The following is a 16,742-nucleotide window of genomic DNA, read 5'->3' as shown; positions in this document are numbered from 1 at the left end:
TTTCGATTTAAGTTAAGGGTTTTGTGTAATACACAATATGGTGGCACGGTAGTTGGAAATTGTTCCCAACAGGATACTGTGGTGAATTCTATAACAAATGACTAAGTATGTTGACGCTTTAGAAGCAACAAACAAGATGTTGAACATATAGTTCATTCATGAACTTACTATGGTTCCAAGATGGCTTTTGTCAATGGGACACTACTGCAGGTAGTTTCTCCATAACTCAGTCTGAGGAATCCAGGTTCGACCTGTGATTCACATACATAAAAGCCAAGTCCGCACAAAATATGAATTTTGTGAAAGCGTGAAAATGCGAGGATATGCAGAGATAGACACGGAGCTGAAGTTGTCAGATCCGATGGACATCAGGCTATACCACATGCGAAGCATTTTTTACACCAGTATGCCATAGGTGTGAAGTGCATTAGCATTAACTGGATTATTGACTCTAGTGCAAGTGGGAGTCTGTAGGAGATATGCCCTAGAGGCAATAATAAATGATATTATTTATCTCCGAGTTCATAATTATGTTTATGTTCCATGCTATAACTGCAATGATTCTCGAGTCTGCAATATCCACGAGGCTCGGAGGAAGACTCATATGCACGTGTGGAATAATAAACGGTAAGAAGTATTCCTAGTCTGGCCTCTAAGACTAGCTCAAGTGTTGCATGATGGTTTTGTTTTCCTGATCATGGGCATGTCTATGCCAGCAATTTTGAGGGCACAATGTTAAGAGAACATTTGTGTTGAATCGACCCGGATTGATGTTATGCTAAGAGATTCATTCGTCACAAGTTAATGGTGCATAACACAGAGATTCCTTAGACCATGAGAGTATCGAGTTTCTTCATGCTTGCTTCATGAACTTTGGGGTTTGTTAAACGTCATCCGTAAATGGGTGGCTATTACGGCGGCTTACGGGTTCATGGAAAAGTGTGTCAAGTAACTTGATAGCTCAAGATTGGGATTTGCTCCTCCGATGATGGAGAGATATTCTTGGGCCCTCTCGGTATTACGGTATCCATCATCGTCTGGCCAGACACAGTGTGATTTGATCACTGGGATGCCGGAACACGGAAACGAGAAAAGAGAACAAAACCGGTAACGAGGTAACTAGCATAGTGGAAAAGTTGTTGATCCACGGGAATGCCAACATGTCTCACCTCGGGTATTTGTAACATATGGCGAAGCAACAGGAATAGCACACGGCAACTGGAGGTTCACTCGAATATTTATTCGTGTGGGTATAGGGGTCAATATGGGTGTCCACGGCTCCGATGTTGATCATTGATCGGAAGGGGTTCCGGGTCATGTCTATACTTCACCGAACCTATAGGGTCACATGCTTAAGGGTCATCTATCCGCTGAATACTAGACAGGGACTGAGAGAAAATCACCGAAAAAGTTTTGGACACCGAAAAGTTTCGGACAGCGGAATCGTACCGCAGAGAGAGGCCATCGGATAAGTTTCGATGATACCGAAAAGTTGTTTCGGGATACACCATTAAGTCAAATTGGTTTCGGCACATGCCTGATAATTCTTGGAGGATGCCAGAATCATTCTGGAAGCTTTTTGGAATTTTCCGAGATAAAAACCGGAAATGTTCCGGAGCTGCCGGAGCCACTTCAGATGCGTTTCGCAGATGAAAATAACTAAAACCGGAATTGTTTCGGAACGCGTTGAAAATCATTTTAGTGGGTACTGGAAATGTTCTTAGCCCACATAAATATTTTCAGTTCGATCAGACGCTGAAAAATGTCGTCGTGAATAGTGAAAATCAGCTTTATGGTTACTTTATGGAAAGCCACCTTTTGGGGCTTTGCTCGAAAAGATCTTGGGGATGACATGGATGGATAGGAGCCATTTTTGGGCCCCTCATGGGGGTGTGGCTGGCCACATGGGGTATCCCCGCTTGGGGACCCTCTTGTTCATTGGTTTCACTCCTAGGTCCTTGTGGAAGGACTTCATTCATGTGCATTTTGGGGTTTTTTGTGAAACTACCCTACCCCCTTGGGATTTCCTATAAATAGAGGTGGAGGGGCAGCCCTCCACAGTCCTCCCTTGCTCTCATACACATGCCATGCATTATCTGGCTTCTTCTCTCCCTCCCACGAAAAGAGTTTCGTAGAGCCGTAAGGCTGTCTGGGTTCCGGCAGGAACTAGTTCTGGACGGCAAAGCCCTGCCGGATAGATGACACCGTATGTGTGCAACTCTGTAGAGAGATCGTAGTTTCGGTCTTAGTTCGTGAGTGCCTCCCGAAGGGCTGTCCGTGTGACCGTCCGAGTTTCGAAGGTCCTCCCGAAGGGCTGTCCGAGTGACCGTTCGAGTTTCGAAGGTCCTCCCGAAGGGCTGTCCGCGACACCGTCTGAGGGGGCTGTTCGACCGCCTCCCGGAGGGTTGTCTGAGGAGCAGATGAGGGTATACATCCTCGCGGTTGGGAGGTTGTAAATCCTAGCTGCGGGGATCTGCACCGCCGATCGTCATCGACTCTACTTCCCGCTGCGCTACGAGTCGGTAACGAAAAAGATCAAACCATGTATGCAGTCTCCATAGTGGTCCTGGGCTGGTGCGTAGGTCGGAATTTTTTTGTTTTCTGCTGCGTTACCCTACATCCTTCGTCGACTCCCTCGCCGCCTGCTGCTCGGGGTGGCTCCCCCTCCTCCGTCAGCGCGGCGGCTCGCTCGGTGGGTGCGCCCGGCTCCTCGGCCTGTCCTGGATCTCGTTTCTGGGCGTTGGGCGATACAGAGGACTCGGATACTGATTCAGAGGTCAGCGGCTCGTCCTTCATGGTGGGCATGGTGCCGGCCGCTCCTGTGGCGAGGCGTGTCCGGAAATTTGCCCTGGGGGGCAGGGGCCGGCCGGTGGCGCAGCCTTGTGGGTCGTCGGGGTGGATGCGTGTCAGTCGGCGACGGCGCAAAGTGGGCAGGTGTCCGGCCCCGTCTCCTGACTGTGGTGTCCTCGGGCCTCCTCCCTCCTCTGGTGCAGCGGCGCCATGCGTTTTGGGACCGTTGGCTGCTGCTGTCGATCATCCTTCTCCTCTCCGGCTGGGGTGGGTGCCCTCCGTGGCGGCTTCGCCGGCGGGCGCTGGGGCGGCAGGTGGCCAAACCCTAGATCGGTCGTGTCCTATGGGGGCGATGGGCCCCCGTGAGCAGTTGGGCCTGGCGGTTCCTGGTCGGGATCGGGTTGGGCCGCCTGGGCCTCCGGTTTTGTCCTCTCTCGAAGCATTTCCCCCTCCCTTCTGTGGCCCCGGGACAGCTGGTTGTGGCCTCTGTCCCGCGTGTCCCCCTCCCCCAGCCCATTATTCCGCTCCGGCCCAGTGTGCCCTGGCCAGCCTTGGCTACTTATGGGTGCGATGTGGTTCCCTCCCCCCTCCTAGGCTTTCCGGCTTCCGCCGCTGATATTCGCAGAGTCTGTCGCCCTATCCGCCATTTCTCCAGATCCATCCTCTCCCCTGCTCCTCTCCACCTCTCCTTCGTGGAAGCGCTCGCCATGGACAAGTCTAGGGGCTCTTCCTCCGAGGCCCTCTCGGGTAGCAAGCGTGCGCGTGAGGATTCGCCGGGCAACGGAGTTGATCTGGCCTATGAACCGGAGCTTCGGTCGAAGCTGGAGGCTGAGAGGGTTTCGCGCGAGGTGTCGCGTGAGCGTGAGGCCTGGGCGGCTGGGCCGGAGTGGCTCCAACGCGACGAGCAGGAGTGCTCGGCTGCTAGATCTGGCCCGGCGCTCCCTGGACCTGGTGGTGCGGCGACGTCGGGTCCGGATCCTTGGGAGGCTGCTGCTGCCTCGGCTGGTGGTGTTTCCTCCTCGTCGCTGCCGCGTCCGGCTTCGGCCAGGGGTCCGGTGCCCCCGCCGCGGCCGCCTCCTCGCTCGTTTGCGGCTGGTGCTGCCTCTCGCTCGGGCCTGCGTTTCGGTCCTGGTGCTTCTTCCTCTATGGTTAGGGATCGTCGTGCTCCTGCTTCTGCTCCGGGTGCATCGTCTGCTGACCTTGGTGATGGCATCTTACCCCCGCCTCCGCCTCCCCCTCCCCGCCAGCATCCTGCTGCCTCAAGCCCTTCCCCGTCTCTGACCTGCTTCGCCTATCATCGTCCGGGCCACTTCCAGTCCAGGTGCACCAATCCTCCCTTTTACCTCATCTGTCGCTCGGATGGTCACCTGACGGTGGATTGCCGCAATCGCTCAAGAGCCCCTCCTTCATTCAGTTTGGGTTGGGGCTGCCAGGCTGTTCCTTCTTTGCTCTGGATTCTGATGTGCCTGTGGTGGTGGCGGCGCCATCCCTCTCTAATGTGGCCATCATTACCGTCCGCGGTCAGTCGATTTCTCCTTAGATCCTCCTGGATGGTCTGAAGATTTGGGATGATGGGAGTTGGGACTGGCAGGTGCGGCAGCTGTTAGAATTTGAGTTTGCTGTGGTTTTCCTTCCAAGGAGTGTCTAAGGATGATCTCTTCATGTACTAGCTTTACTCTGCCTCTAAACTAGTTGGTGGTGTCAGTCAAAGCGGCTACTTGTGGTGCGAAGGCGGTTGGCCCTCTGTCTAAGATCTGGGTGTTCGTGGATGACGTGCCAGTTGGTTTACGCTCTGCCGAGTTCATGATGGCTTTTGGGAATCTAATTGGCAAGCCCGTGGAAGTTGATGCGGAATCTTTGGGCAAGGTTGGTCCGGTTCGCCTCAATGTGTGGTGCATTGATCCTGTCTATGTTCACAGTGCGGTGGATGTTTTCCCTTCTCCTGATGGTGTTCGTCTTCGTGTCCGGGTCGAGGGTGCTAACTTCCAGGTCCCTCCTCCGCCTCCTCCTCCCAAGCCGTCGGTTCGTGATGATAAGCAGGGGGACGGCTCGGCTGGTGGGCAGAACCCTAGTGGTGGCTCGGATCCCCGTTTTACTTAGTCGGAATGGGATAAGTTGGAACCTGATGAACAGGAGATGCTCAAGGACAATGCCCCGACAGCTAACCCTCAGAAGGATGACCTAGCTCCTCGTGTGATTGCTGCTAACAAGGGCACGCCCTTCTCTGGTGTTCCTCCGAGCCTATAACTAAGAAGAAGAAGAAGTCATCGCTCCGGAAATTCTCAGCTAAGAGCAGGGCTTCTTCGGGCTCCAAGCAGTCTGTGGCTGGTCTGGCTCGCCATCTTGATAAGGACCTGGGCTCTGCTTCGGGATCTGGCCCGGGTCCGGCGTCGCCGGTGCGGTGCTCTCCGTCGCTGCGCTCCCCGGCGTCTACGGCGCGCAAGGGCCGGCGTGTGCGTGACTCTGTGGTTTCGGTGGCGGTGAGGGCTGAGAGGTGAGCTGCGGCCAGGGATCTCCCTCCTTCAGGTTCGTCCGGTCATCCCCCTCCCCCTGCTTCCCCTATTCATCTTGTTTTACCTTTGCTTTCGGATGATCACTTGCTTCATGTTATGTCTGATATTGGGGTGTCAGTTGCACCGGGTTTGGGCTCTCCCTCTCGTCTCCTTTCTGTCATTAGGGCCAACGAGGCTGCCCAGGCAGCGATTGCCAAGGCCATGGAGGTCGCGGCTGTTGCCGGGCCTGCGGGGGCCCAGGTCCAGTCTGGGGAGGGTGGGGCGACATTTGGTTGTGGCCAGTCGCCTCCACCTTCCACTCAAGTCAAGAGAGGCCCGTCCAAGCGCTCTAAGCCTTGCTTGGCTCCGTGCAGATCAAGCCTCCGCATTAAAAATCTTTCCTATAAATGAAAGCCCTCTTCTGGAATGTTAGAGGTTTTGGCGCTAGGGGGCGTCGAGACCAGATCCATGACCTAGTTTGTGGTGAGCATATTGATATTTTAGGTCTTGTTGAAACGTTTAAGGAATCCTTTCCCCTCCTGAACTTTCGGCTGTGGCTGGCATGGATAGGTTCGACTGGCACTTTCTCCCTGCGTCGGGCCACTCAGGGGGGCATCTTGTTAGGGTCTAAACGTGATGTGTTTGATTTCATCGCCTTTGATCATGGAATTTTTTGGGCGAGCTGTGTGGTTCATCATCGTCAGCTTAACAAGTTATGGGAATTTATGGTGGTTTATGGCCCCGCGGATCACTCCCTTGCCCCTCTGTTTTTGGATGAGCTCTCTATTAAGATTGAATCCTGTAATATCCCTCTTATAATTGGTGGTGACTTCAACCTCTTACGCTCCCCGGCAGATAAAAATAGCACTAATTTCTCTTGGCCCCTTGCTAACGCTTTTAACGAGTTCATCAGTAACTGCGTGCTCCGTGAACTCCCTAGGGTGGGGGCCCGGTTCACCTGGTCTAACCATCAATCCTCCCCTGTCCGGTCGGTGCTGGATCGGGTCTTTGTTTGTGAGTGGTGGGACTTGCTTTTCCCTCGTGCGGTGTTGAAAGCTAGGCCTGCGGTGGGCTCCGATCATGTTCCCCTCGTAGTGGATGCGGGCTTGCGTTCTTCTGCGTCACCGTCCCGTTTCCAATTTGACGCGCCCTGGCTTGTGGTGGAGGGATTTTGTGAGATGTTGGCTTCCAAAATTTCTAACCTTCTTTCCTCCCCTCGCCGCTCCTTTGGCCCCATGGATGACTGGCATAAGATGTCCTATGAGCTTCGTAAATTCTTGAGGAGTTGGTCTCGTAATTGGGCCGCAGATCAATGTAGGGACAAAGAGGCTCTTGAATCCCAGCTTCAGGATCTCGATCTCACTGCGGACCTGTCTGGGCTCTCTGCTTCTCAATGGCCACTCGTTATTCCCTGGAAGATGCTTTGATGCAGTTGCATAAGCAATCGGAGATCTACTGGCGCCAACGCGGCGCTCTTAATTGGACCTTGGAGGGGGATGCGATGACGGCTTATTTCTTTGCGATCGCTAATGGTAGGCGCCGGAGATGTCTCATTGACAGTCTCATTATTGATGGTGTCAGGAGCTCGGATCATTCTATCATTCTTAACCACATTGTTGAGTTCTACTCTAATCTTCTCGGCTCTAAGCCGGATCCTGGGCTCGTCCTCTCCTCTGACTTTTGGGATGCTGGGTGTAAGATCTCCTCAGATGAAAACTTGGGATTGATGGTCCCTTTAACTGACGAGGAAATTTGGCAGGTGATAAGCTCGGCTAATCCGAATGCTGCTTCTGGGCCTGATGGTTTCTCGATTCCTTTCTTTAAGAAGTTCTGGCCGCAGTTGTGGGTCCTCGTTTGCAAGATCATCCAGGGTTTCTGGCTGGGGACTGTGGATATTTCTCGCCTTAACTATGCTGTCATCTCTCTTATTCCTAAAGTCAGGGGTGCTGACCTGATCTCACAATTTAGACCTATTGCCCTCATCAATAATTTCGCCAAATTTCCAGCCAAAGGGCTCGCCACGCGCCTCTCCCCCATTGCCCATCGCACTATCAGTCCTTTTCAATCGGCCTTCATTAAAGGCCGTTTCATCTTGGATGGGGTTCACTGCCTACATGAAATTGTGCATGACCTTAAAATTCGTAAGTCTAAAGCGGTGATTCTTAAACTTGATTTTGAGAAGGCCTACGACTCGGTGAGCTGGCCGTTCTTGCGGAGGGTCTTGTTGGCTAAAGGGTTTGAAGGGCACTGTGTTCATAGAATCATGCAGTTGGTCTCGGGAGGCCATACTACTATCTCTGTTAATGGTCAGGTTAGTAAGTTTTTTGCCAACGGCAGGGGCCTTCGGCAAGGTGATCCGGCCTCGCCCATCTTGTTCAACTTTGTGGCGGATGCCTTATCCCGTTTACTCTCCAGGGCAGCTGCTCATGGGCACATCTCTCCGGTCAGCTCTAATCTCCTCCCCCACGGGATAACCCACCTTCAGTATGCGGATGACACTATCATTATGGTTGAGCTGAACGATGCCTGCCTCGCCCATCTTAAATTTATTCTCCTATGCTTCGAGGCGATGTCGGGCCTTAAGATCAATTTTGCAAAAAGTGAAGTTATAGTTACTGGTGTGGACGAGTCTGAAGCTGTGCGGGTGGCACACCTTCTTAATTGTAAGTTAGGATCGTTCCCTTTCAAATACTTGGGCCTTCCCATATCCCCGGACGCACTTCATGCGAAAGATTTTGCCCCGGTGGTAACCAAGGTGGGCAACAGGGTCCTTCCTTGGTGTGGGAGGTATAATACCAATGCGGGAAAAGTGGCTTTGATCAATGCCTGTCTGTCTTCCCTCCCCATGTTCCTGATGGGCTTCTACCTACTATCGGGTGGGATTCATGCTGGTTTTGATGAACACCGTGGTGCGTTTTACTGGAATGCTGCTGATAACCGTCGTAAATACCGTTTTGTTAAATGGAAGCTGATGTGTAGGCCCAAAAACCTTGGGGGGTTAGGGATTATTAACACTTCCATCATGAACCAGTGCTTGCTGATCAAATGGTGGTGGAAGATTATGAGTGCTGAGGACCAGCCTCTCTGGATATCTATTCTTAAGGCTAAGTATTTTCCTTCCTCGAGCCCGATGTTTGCCCACTCTCGCGGTGGTGCTCAGTTTTGGAAGTCCTTGGTCAAAGTGAGGCCTATTTTCCAGTCTTTTGTTAGATTTGTAGTTGGGGATGGCTCTTCTATTAGGTTCTGGCTTGACTGGTGGTGTGGAGACTCACCCCTCTCGGTGACTTTCCCCACCTTATTCTCCTATTGTGCTGATCCGAATATTTCCATTGCGGAGCTTGCGTCCCTTGGGTGGAACTTGGCCTTTCGCCGATCCTTGTCGCCTGAAGAGTTTGAAGACTGGCAGCGTCTTACTGCCTTCTTCCCCTCGCTCTCGACGCACAAGGATTCAGTGACTTGGCCGCTGTCTGCCTCTGGGCGTTTCTCTGTTAAGTCGCTCTACTCTAAGCTTGTTGGCGGTACCCCTACTAATCGTTTCTCCCAGATTTGGAAGGCCCGGATCCCTCCTAAGATTAAGATTTTCTTATGGCAAGCCTTTAGAGGTAGGTTGCCTGGGCTGATCAGATTCGCAAGAGAAATGGGCCGGGCTCCCAGTTCTGTGCCCTCTGTGGTGCTTTGGAGGATACGGAGCATATTTTTTCCACTGTGTCTTGGCTAAGCTCATTTGGAGCTGTGTGAGAGAATGGCTTTGTGTTTCTTGGCTCCTGCCTCCTTTGCCGAGTTGCATAGCTTAGCTTCGAACGTGTCTGGAGTCTCCAGGCGCATCTTTTGGGTGGGCCTAGGGGCTCTATGCTGGTCCCTTTGGACGACGAGGAACAAATTTACTATTGAACATGTGTTTCCGACTAAACCTGCTGATTGCTTATTTAAAGCGTGTGCTCTCTTGCAGCAGTGGAAATCATTGACTAGGGTCGACGACCAGGATGCGCTCACTATGCTGATCTCCAAAGTTCGGGCTTCGGCTTCCCAATTATGCAGACAAGAGCAGGATGCTTAGTCGTTTACCTTTTGACCCCAGCAGACTAGTTGCGCTTGGGCTTTGCTCTTCCGGCCTGCGTGCCGTGTACTGGCGAGGGAGCCATGTACCTGACTGTTTTTTCTTTCGTTCCACCCGTGGTTGGGGTCTGTTTGACGTGTGAGACGATTTGCTTGTGGTTGCTACTTGCCTTATGGCTTTATCTATAAAGTCGGGAGTATGCCTTTCCTCTAAAAACTCACCTGTCTACCATTTGAGTTTTGGATATCTTTCAAAGAACCACCACTGTAATTTGGCTCTGTCCTATTGCTCGAGGTTCTGAGCCTTTCAAATGTGGGTCTTAGTTGGCACAAAATGCTCAAGTTAAGTATATTTCTTCAGACCTCAATGTACTTAACTTGTTTTACTGAAGAAATGTACTTTCAAAATGTGAAATGGTCAAGGTATTATTGTTCGAGACCTCAAGCTTTCAAAATGTACTTAACTTGTTTTACTCAAGTTGGCACAAGATGAGCCTTTCAAAATGGTCAAGGTATTATTGTTCGAGATCTCAAGTTGGGGTTTAAATGTGGAAAGGTAAGTCGGGATGATTGCTTTGTTCCGGCTTCACTTGTTCACTATTCATCCTATCACGTGCTTATTGTTGCAGATTTGGGTTCAATCGGAGTGTTTGACCAGAAGGCAGGCATATGTGTTTCACCAACTAAGGATTCTCAATCTAATTATCATTCCTGAAGGTATGATCTCACTTGGACAATGTTCTTCTTGGAAGTGGCGCCGTCCCTGGAGGAGCTCCACATGATGGTTTGTTCTTTAACTATAGCTTTTTTTTGAGGGGTTGCTCTATTCTCCATTGCATGATTGCACACATGCACCTGTGCTTTCACTTGGAGTCCAAAATTAATCTGTTCCATTTACCTTTGTCCTATGGGTGGCATGTAGGTAGCTTATCATCCGTGTGAAATGGAAATGGATGAGGAGGCGAGGAGGGAAAAAATGTACAGCGAGAACAAGGGCATCAAGTGGTTATCACCTACCTCAAATTTCAAGCATCATTGGCTCACCAAGCTAGCCATCTTCTGCTTCCAGTCTGAAGAGTACATGGTGAGTCATGTGAGGCGTGTCATGAAAGCAGCGGTGAATCTAGGGGATGTGTACCTGTATGATAGGCTCACATGTATCAACCGCGACGGCGTGGAGCGTGTAAAGCCGATAATGTTTCCGGAGACAGATAAGCAAAGGTGTTCAGTGGAGAAGCAACTCAGGAAGGGCATTAAGTCACCTGCCACAATCCTCTTGCTGGCGGCTGCTGAAATAAGTGATGAGTATTTTTGCAAGGATATCTGAGGACTATTAGAGGCAGTTTACTGAATATCAGTCAGTTGGACGGAAAAAGTGGCCAAGTCTGCATTTCTCTTTTTGGTGTGCTTTTGTAGCTGCCAATGCCTTGTAGAACTAAAATCAGTTGAAATCTATTGTGGGTGGCACTATTGTTGGTGAAGTCAAGAATTCGATAATCCAGTTAAAGTTTAGACCAAAGCTTGTAGAGATATATTGGATCCAATGATCTGTAGTGGTCCGTCGATGAGTGCATCAGTTGATATGGTTCTTTGAGAGCATATTGACCTGGAAGGGGAAGCTAGGCAATCTGTCCTTTGTACTAATAGGCATAGTTAGTTTGGTTATATGGTCCACCATGTTCTATTGCCTGATAGAATGTAAGCTACTAATTAGATTCTTGTGCCAACTAACAGAACAGATTAGTAGGGTGCGGAGTGCGGACTGAAGGGTTTTCCACCAATAGAACATTTTATCACCCAATGTTTGCAAACCAGCCTTTACAATTTCAGTACTCACCATCAGGTCAATGCCCACAGACAAACATAGCCATTGCCATTTTAGAACCACAAAACCGTACAAAATAACACCATATAATTATATGAAAAGACCATGGGTGGTACATGTCCAGGGACAACAAACACAAATCCACTGTCTTGAAGAACTTACAAGATCATAATCATCAAACCAAATTTATTGATCACACATAAACACAGTACATAAAACATGTCATTACTCTCTCATGGTGTAGCTTTTTTTTTCGAATCTCATGGTGTAGCTTATTTCAGAGGAAAATAACATTGTCCTAATTTCAGAAAAGTATAACACAATATCTTTTTCAAAATCTAAAACCAGGTGATGATGCCATAATTTCCATCTTACAAAGACTCACCCAGAGTTTGACTTCATACTAATCGGTTGCTGATGCAAGATTATCCTAGGCGATGTTCCGTCAACCTTCCTCAACTTACCCAGCTCGCTTGCTATCTCCTTGGTCATCAAATCTTCCTCCTTTTTGTCGTTTGATGTCAAATGCAACTCTTTCAGCTTTGCAAGGTTTTCTGCGCCAAGAATGCCCTCCAGCATGCTGTATCGAATCTCAAGCCTTTCCAGCTCTGGCATGGCCTTACTTGAAAAGCTCAGTAGTGGCAACAGAGGACCAGAGAGGCAGAGAAGCTTTAAGCTCTTGAATCCGCCATCCAGCACCATGATCTCCCCGCTGGAGTACAGCTTGTTTTCCGCGATAATGGCCAGTGTTTGCCAGTCCTGCTGCTTGGCCCTAAAACAGAAGGTGAGAGAAAACAATGCCTCCAGTTTACTGAGGTCCTGCAAGTTATCTGTTCGGAGGGCTGTTAATGGTAGCGTTAACTTGCTGAGGACATCAAGTTCTTTTATCCACTTGGGGAGATTAATCATCTTGCCAGATAGTTCGAGAGCAACAAGGAATCTTGGAGGGGATGACAAACCATCCAGTGATTTGACAAAATTTGATGACTCGTCATCGATTATGAGGGTTTGTAGAGAGCAGCCACCAAGGTACTCGATAGAGGTCCTTAACGCCTCTAAACTCCCATCCTTCAACATGGTTTCGAGCTTGTAGATGGCAAGCTTCTTAAGTTTGGTCAAATGACGAAGTTCTGATGACCCCTCAACAATCTCAATCCCTGACAATATCTGCAGTGCCTTCATTTTCTTCGTCAGCTCTCCAGGAAGCCTTAATGCCTTCCGTGTTGATTTATCCCCGCCAAGTATGTTAACCAACAATTCAAGCTGGCATACAGCTTTAGGCAACTCAATAACTTCTGTGTCCCTTATGTCCAGTGTCTCAAGGCTCTTAAGCTTCCTAATGTTATCAGGAAGTTGTTTAGTGTCTGTTTTTCTGAGGCTAAGATACTTGAGAAGACACATCTCGCATATCTCAGTTATATGGCGCTGTTTGAAATCCTTGCAGCCTTCAAGATCCAGGACCTGTACAATTCCAAATTTAAAGGAATGAGGAGGGAGTTGTTTCTTCAAGCTCCCAAAGATGGTCAGTGACCTAACATGAGACAAGTTCATCTTCTCTGTATCCTTGGCATGTTTGGAATCACTGTCTTGGATGGACAGTCGTCGGACCTTGGTGCTAGGCAGCTGCATGAACCAGTTACCACCAACCACAGTGATGAAATTCTCTTCGCTTGCCTTTCTCACAATGAGCTCAAGAACCATATCGTGAACTACACATTTCTTCACCTTTCCATTACCATTGTGCTCAACTGGTTGGATGATCTTCCTCCTTATGAGATGATTGAAATATGTCTCTGCAATAACATCAACACCCAACCCGTCTTTCTCACAGATGATACCTTCGGCTATCCATCGCCGCGTCAAGCGCTTCCTGCTGATTCTGTAGCCCTTGGGAAATATGCTCAGATGCAGTGAGCAAGTCTGGATTTCAGCAGGCATGTCATTGTAGCAATCGCTAACGATCCTGCTCACTTGCTCCTGTGTAAGCTGTGTAATCTCTTCCACAACAGCATTCGCTGCTGCTTCTGGAAATATAGATTCGCAAACGTCCCTCCAATACGTATGCAGCTTGCCTGGGTTGCAGGCCACACGACCAGCCATGGTAATTATGGCCAATGGCAGCCCCCCGCAAATCTTCCAGACTTCTTCTGGAAACAGACCTTCAGTTTCAGAGGTGGCTTGCGTAGATGATTCTGCAGGATTGTGGCCATACAACGCTTTAGCATCATTATGAATAGTCTTGTACACATACGAAAAACCAAAATATCATGAAACAGATCACCTTCTTTGCGCTTAGATGTTGATTCGTTGTAGGCCTGCATAAACAACTTCTTAGATTTTTCTTCAACAAGGCGATGAACTTTACGAGTGTCGGCTTCTCTTTGTGCTGTAGCAACATCGTGAAACCGTGTAGTTACTATTATTATGCTTTTTTCTTCCACTGGAAGTGCATTTATAATACTATCCAGCAACGATGCAGACCATACGTCATCGATTAAGACCAAGTACCTGGCAAGCACAGAAATTCAATATTCGGTGCACAAAGAGCAGCATCTGTAACTTAACTGAATGCAAACAAAAAAAATTCCAAATTGGAGGGGTTCTGCAACATAGACTGACTGAGTTTGAGTTAGGTTTGTGTTAGGAAGTAGAAACAGAGACTTGTTACAACCAACAGAAGCAAAGAATATAAAAATCTGAATTTCTAGGGAGTGTTGTTTACTCACAAGATAAAAACTTACTTTTATCGATTAAGAACATTTTGCCTTTTTTTTTGCGAGAAGAACATTTTGCCTTTAATTCCACATGAGAACATTTTGAAATAGAATGGACTGTATATATTGATGCTGCCTTTCGAAAATTCCTGAGGATTGCAGGTTAATTACCTGTTTCTCTTCAAGTGCTTCAGGATGTCATCCTTGAGGTCATCAATCTCACGTCTCTGCTCGGAGCTGCCGGATCTGCAGCGTATGGCATCCATGACGGCTGACGAGCCGCGTCTGACGAGGCTCTTCTTCTTCTCCGAGCTATCCTGCTGCTCGTGATTGCTGGTGCGCGGCTTGATTTGATCCCTGATGATCCTGAGGATGGCCTCCAGGTCGGTGCTCTGAGACACCGTGACCATGGCACGGTGGCTGAACTCCTCCCCATAGGTCCTGTACAAGGCGGTGGCGATGGCGGTCTTCCCCACGCCGCCGAACCCAACAATGCAAGTCACCCGCTTGTGGGGCTCCTTCATGAGATCCTCCACTCCCACGGGCTCCCTCGTGGTGACAAGCTGAAGCCGGCCGGGGGCCTGGTTGTCGGCGACATCAAATCTAGCGGCGCCGGCGCCGGCCTCGGCTGGGTTGACGACCCCATACCTGTCGCGCCGCTCGCTGATCTCCTGCGCCCGCATCTTGAGGGCAGAGAGCCTCGTGGCAATGTCGCGGCGAGGCCCCGCCGTGAGGATCTCGTAGACGCCGTTGACGAGGCAGTAGCAGCACATGCTGGTGCGCAGGCCGCGGATGCGCTTGCCGGAGTCGTCGATACAGTCCTCAATGTCGTAGGTGATGTCGCGGATCTGCTTCATCCAGTCCTTCATCAGGCAGCCGTGGGTTCCGTCGTTGGCGCGGAGGAAAGACTGCATGGTGGTGAGCTCGTCGTTGATGTACTGGAGGTCAACGCCGACGCCCCTAATCAGGGTGTACTCGTCGGAGAGAAGCCTGCCGAGCTTGGACAGGAGGGACCTCATGGTCGCCTCCGAAGCCCCCACCACCAGCTCCATCGCTCTGCCTTGCAAGCCGGCCGGATCAACCTGCCGCTCTTCTTCCACTCGGCGGCGGAGGGGGCGAGGAAGAGCAAAGTACAAGGAGGCGACGAATACGTGAACCCCACAAGCCGGGCTGCCGCTTCTCCTCTTCCACTAGCCGCCGTAGGGGACGGGGAGAGAGTATCTGCCGAGTTGTTACCAAAATTAACACATTTGTGACATGGCAGGGTCAGGACCGGGGAGCTCCCCTTTTCGAAAAAAAAGGTCAGGGCGGCGGAGCCAAGGAGGAGAGACCTCGGAGCATCTAGCCTGACTTGTAAATCTGGCCCCTCAAACGCACACGGATGCATCCGCGGGCATTGACCGACCTGTCCTCATAGTTGCGGCTCCCCCTCCTCATCCGTAGATGCGAGCATCTCACCAAAGACCACGGTATGCTCCGCCTCCGCCTCCTGAAGACGGCGGCGGTTGGCCTCCACCTCTGATTCCGACCGGAGGGAAACGAGCGCCTGCTGCTCCGCGTCCCCAGCGTCCCACACGTCCTCCTCCACCTCCAAGTCCTCCGGATCCATCGCGTCCGGAGGTAACCCCGTGGCGATCCATGGTTCTCGCCTTGCCCGGATCTGCTCAAGGAGCTGCAGCTGCATTCCGATGTTAGATATGGGTAGCTCTTTATCCGACGGCGTGGGGGCATGGCTACTGGTGGTGGCGGACGGCGAGTGGAAAGTGGCGGCGGCGGCGGAAGGGAGTGGGGAAATGTAGACGGGTAGGGCACTACGCGGCCCGCCGGAGCGGCGCCACATGGCGCCATCGGTCCGACGGAGGAGACGAGCTTTGGAACGCCCGATTTTAGAGTATTTTCTAGTGGGACCCATCGTCAGTCCTACATGGCGAACACGTCTGGGCATCCTGATCTGTCCTGGCAAATTTGAGCTGGATATAAGGGATGTCGGTCAGTCCGAACGTTTAAGACGGATTTGGGGCGCCCGACTGTAGATGCTGTAACGGAGGGAGGGAGGGGCTGGAGGGGATCATACTAATTGAAAAGAGGTATAAATACTTTAGGAGTGTCTAGATTACGTGGTTGCTTTGATATCTAAAGTTGTAAAGATATATTACATCCATTCGGAAATAAGTGACGTGATGTGAGTACAAAACTGGTGCTTAAACTTACTTAATCATGTAACGATAGTACTGGGAGCGGGCGCGCCGGCTGAAAATTTGGGCCGGTCAAGCCCCAGTCGTCTGATTTACTCAATAATAACCGTCCAGATTGCATCTTCTCCCTTGCGTGCGGGCCAAAGTCTCCTCCTTCCCCGCGTATGGGCTGCGCTCGACGCAAACGTATCCTCCACCATGGCGCTTCCTTCTCCTCCCCGGCCCTCATGAAAAAACTCCTGCCTCCGGCGAGCAGCAGGGCCGGCCGCTCGGAGTGCAGCGCCCCGCCGGACCCCAAGGTCGCCGCTCACCATGGCCGCACCAGCCCCCCCAAGGTTGCAAATGCAGCAGTTCTCGTCATCGTCGGCGCAACACCGTGCCACCGCGCTACACACTAGGTCGCTCCCCGTCTTCTGTCGCCGGATGTAGCACATGATCTCAGCAAAAAAGAGAAAATGAATGTATGTAGCAAACAAATCATAGGTCGTAGCAAAAAGCAACACCGGTTGTAGCAAAAAAATCATCGTCGCCGTCGCCGTCGTCGAGCCTCCAGCTCCACCATGAAAAAAAGATGTATCGAAAATCCTCGACAGACGTAGCAAAAACTACAACGGTTGTAGCAAAAAAGGTTATCGCCGTCGCAGGACGCAACTCGGCCGTGAATGAATGC

At 50.8% G+C, this 16,742-nt stretch overlaps 1 protein-coding gene and 1 pseudogene across 1 annotated transcript; one reads left to right on the top strand and one right to left on the bottom strand.

Annotated features, from left to right (window-relative positions):
* LOC120964270 (FBD-associated F-box protein At3g49020-like) overlaps window positions 1-10,992 on the top strand; it is a 41,140-nt pseudogene extending 30,148 nt beyond the window's left edge.
* Window positions 10,993-11,332: 340 nt separating this feature from the next.
* Window positions 11,333-15,074, bottom strand: LOC109777008 (disease resistance protein Pik-2). The gene is made up of 3 exons (XM_020335671.4): window positions 14,049-15,074; window positions 13,445-13,671; window positions 11,333-13,355 (listed from the first exon to the last, which is right to left on the bottom strand). The coding sequence occupies exons 1-3, from the start codon at window positions 14,927-14,929 to the stop codon at window positions 11,545-11,547; spliced, it is 2,919 nt and encodes a 972-aa protein (XP_020191260.1). The 5' UTR covers window positions 14,930-15,074; the 3' UTR covers window positions 11,333-11,544.
* Window positions 15,075-16,742: the final 1,668 nt, after the last annotated feature.

This window comes from Aegilops tauschii, chromosome 5, assembly GCF_002575655.3.
Source record: "Aegilops tauschii subsp. strangulata cultivar AL8/78 chromosome 5, Aet v6.0, whole genome shotgun sequence".
Classification (NCBI taxonomy): domain Eukaryota; kingdom Viridiplantae; phylum Streptophyta; class Magnoliopsida; order Poales; family Poaceae; genus Aegilops; species Aegilops tauschii.
The sequence above is the reverse complement of the archived record's forward strand: the minus strand, read 5'-3'. Positions and strand labels throughout refer to the sequence as shown.